The sequence below is a fragment of the Poecilia reticulata genome, linkage group LG9, assembly GCF_000633615.1.
Source record: "Poecilia reticulata strain Guanapo linkage group LG9, Guppy_female_1.0+MT, whole genome shotgun sequence".
Taxonomy (NCBI): domain Eukaryota; kingdom Metazoa; phylum Chordata; class Actinopteri; order Cyprinodontiformes; family Poeciliidae; genus Poecilia; species Poecilia reticulata.
Window position 1 is genome coordinate 4,751,588 of NC_024339.1, and position 3,049 is coordinate 4,754,636.

The window sequence follows — 3,049 nt, forward strand, 5'->3', positions numbered from 1 at the left end:
GGGATGGCAGCCAAGGCGGACGCCCTCAACAGGTGGAGCCGCATCCACGAGAGCGGCGAAGAGAAGAGCGGGACTTTGTCTGAGGACATTTTCAAAATCCTGGACCTGCGGACTTCTGGGTCGTTTTTTGGAGGAACTCAGATGAGCGTCCAGGAGGATGGGAGCAGGTTAACAGAGCGGAGGGGAAGTGACCACACAAGTTCTTCTTCCACCACCGCCCCCCAGAAACCTGAGAGCAGCCTTCAGCCTGCACGGGTGCTGACTCACCAAAAGAGTGTGGACAGCCTGATGGCGAACAGAGCGRTGCAGCAGGTCAACAGCAAGCCAGATCASAAGGAGAACCCTGAACAGCTTGCTAAAACGTAAGTTCARCCTATAGTTAGAACTTTCTTAATGTAAAACAAGCATTCCTACATGTCTACTTCACATCTGAACACACTCTCTCTGATTCCTGCAGGATGGAACAGCAGAACAAGGAGCTGAAGGCCGCTGTGGCGGAGCTTCAGGCTGCTCTGGAGGCAGAGCGCCGCCGTGTGGCTGCTCTAGAAATCTGCTTGAAGAATGCAGAACGCAGCAGAGACCAGGCCCAGAAACGCAACGACGAGCTGCAAAGAGACATTCAGCAATTCCTCATCCGAGAAAAACAAGCTTCAACTTAAAAAAAAACAAAAAAAGAGCCTGTTCGATAGTCTGTATTTTCTAAGTCTGATAACATTACCAAAGCTAATTTAATAGCAGCAGTTTGACACTGCTGGAATATTTTATTAGAGATAAGTTATTGGTTYATGTGCTTGTGCTTCTAAGAAAAGTCTTATTGTTTTAAATGGTTTTATACTTGAGAAGATGCGTCCTTACCATTCAGTCACTGTTATCTGGGGCAACATTGGCACAGAGCGCAGGGGGCAGGAAGAGCCACACCTGGAAGTAATGAATTTAATGCATGACCGGGCAACACATCTCTGAAAGCCATCCAATCAGATTCAACAGGACTGCGTAAAAGCTGCTGTCTGTCAATATCCGTCTCTTCTATCGTAAGTTAGTGAAAATCACAAATTAAAGCCTTTTTAATAAATATGAATATAATTAGACATAAGGGCAGGWGTGGATTTACATTTTTTAAATAAATTATGCACAGTTTACATGTCAACTTTAAGAGTTCGCATCTGCCTGATGAATCTGTTTAATGTGAAATTAAGGTCAGCTCTCCCTGTAGCATTTTTATTTCATTTGTTGTGTTGCATCTCTTATCCTAAGCAATAGTTAAGAAAGAGTAGTTTAAAGGTATCAGTCAGGGGAAYGATACAAATATTTCCAAAAACCCTGTGCCAGATGTTTTATGGTTTAATGAAAGCAAACCTTGAATAATGGGCCACAATTTCTAACGGTGTTTTGTGTGGAAACAATACCACACCTACATGTTGAATAAAACATACTGTGGATTTTTGTGTGTTTGTGACTGAAATTATTTTGTAAACTGTTCCAAATACCAGTCAGAACTTTAAGGTTGGAGTTTAACTTTACAGAAAACAGCATCAACNTTTGATTTGACAAGTTCAGTAATGTTCAAGTATCGTAAATTGCTTAAAATGTCAAATTCAATTGAAATGGGAAATTTATTTAGTAAAGTGCGAAGTACAATATATAATATTTTAATTGTTGTGTTACMATAGAAACAATCTGGTGCTACAGGTTAAAATTTTCAGACCAGGCTAACGGTGCGTTCACACCAAACRTGTTTTGAGTGTCAGGYGTGTCTRGTTTACATTCAAAGTCTTTGTGGAGGCGCGTCGAGGGCCGKTAGGGCAMGTTTCTAGCGTCTAGTGTGGCGCGATAGGGTTACTGGTGTGGACGCACTATAATAAACTCCACTCCCTCCTCAGATTCCACTAAATCTGTCTTTTAAACGCTGTTAGAGGTGTTGATGCTCCTGACAGCAAGACGGGGCACCAAGTCTAATTCTGTTTGAGGCCCCATTCAACCTTGCGTCCGCCCGGTGAACGACAACGTTCTTAAAAGTTTGATGAGGAAACACTCGGAAGACAATTTGTTGCATTTATCTGATTTTCTTCACAGCAACTCCTCAGATCCAGAACTTGATGAGAGTGATGATCAAACAGCACGAAACTCTGTTTCCTGTCTCCAAAGACGTTCTTCCAGCTTCCCCTTCAAACAAGGCTGACAGTCAGAAGAATGCCCCTCGGAGCTTTGTGGGCTGGGAGTCTGCCGAGGTATGGACTAAACTTACATAACACAGGTTGCATCATCACCTTCCAACCATCACATTTAAAACACGCAAATTGCTTTCAGCTGGATCTGTTATTGATGGATTTATTCCTGAGGAAATCAGGCTTCTTGCTACACCTCTTATGCTACCTACACCCTGAGGGTAGTGTCGGTAGATGTTAATTAGTGGGTCGGTGAAGTCTTGTTCTGTTGAAATTGTGATGCTTTGTTGATTCAATAACAAGGAGTGTGGAAAGATATACTGTTTTTTGCTGCTTTTGGCCACCAGAACMRAATAAATTCTGATAATAATGCTGTTTATGTTTGGATTAAAATAAAACTCGCTGTCCAGCTGACTGTTCATGACGATGAACCACATAAAAATTTCTCCTCCTCTTTTCCAAAATGTCTAATTTATTCACCACATGTGGTTCAAGCTAACCTTATCTGTTTTGCTCAGCTGGGAGATGCGTCTATGTCTGAGTCTCCAGAGGAGGAGGAGGACACCGACAGTCCAGGTCCACTAAGAAGCGATTTCCTCCACAARCCAATGCTCCAGGAYCCGACGTCGCCCGGCRCGGACGACTGGTCTGGCAGTCCCCGCAAGCGCACCCAAACTCTGCCCACTTTCAACTGCCCCCTCACYGGGATGGCAGCCAAGGCGGACGCCCTCAACAGGTGGAGCCGCATCCACGAGAGCGGCGAAGAGAAGAGCGGGACTTTGTCTGAGGACATTTTCAAAATCCTGGACCTGCGGACTTCTGGGTCGTTTTTTGGAGGAACTCAGATGAGCGTCCAGGAGGATGGGAGCAGGTTAACAGAGCGG

At 44.3% G+C, this 3,049-nt stretch overlaps 1 protein-coding gene across 1 annotated transcript in view; it reads left to right on the forward strand.

The window, feature by feature from the left end:
* arhgap25 (Rho GTPase activating protein 25) overlaps positions 1 to 3,049 on the forward strand; it is a 30,611-nt gene that overhangs the window by 22,061 nt on the left and 5,501 nt on the right. The window contains exons 9-10 of the mRNA XM_008417710.2: positions 2,074 to 2,228; positions 2,684 to 3,045. Coding sequence (XP_008415932.1) covers positions 2,074 to 2,228; positions 2,684 to 3,045 — 517 coding nt within the window. The remainder of the gene's footprint in view (positions 1 to 2,073; positions 2,229 to 2,683; positions 3,046 to 3,049) is intronic.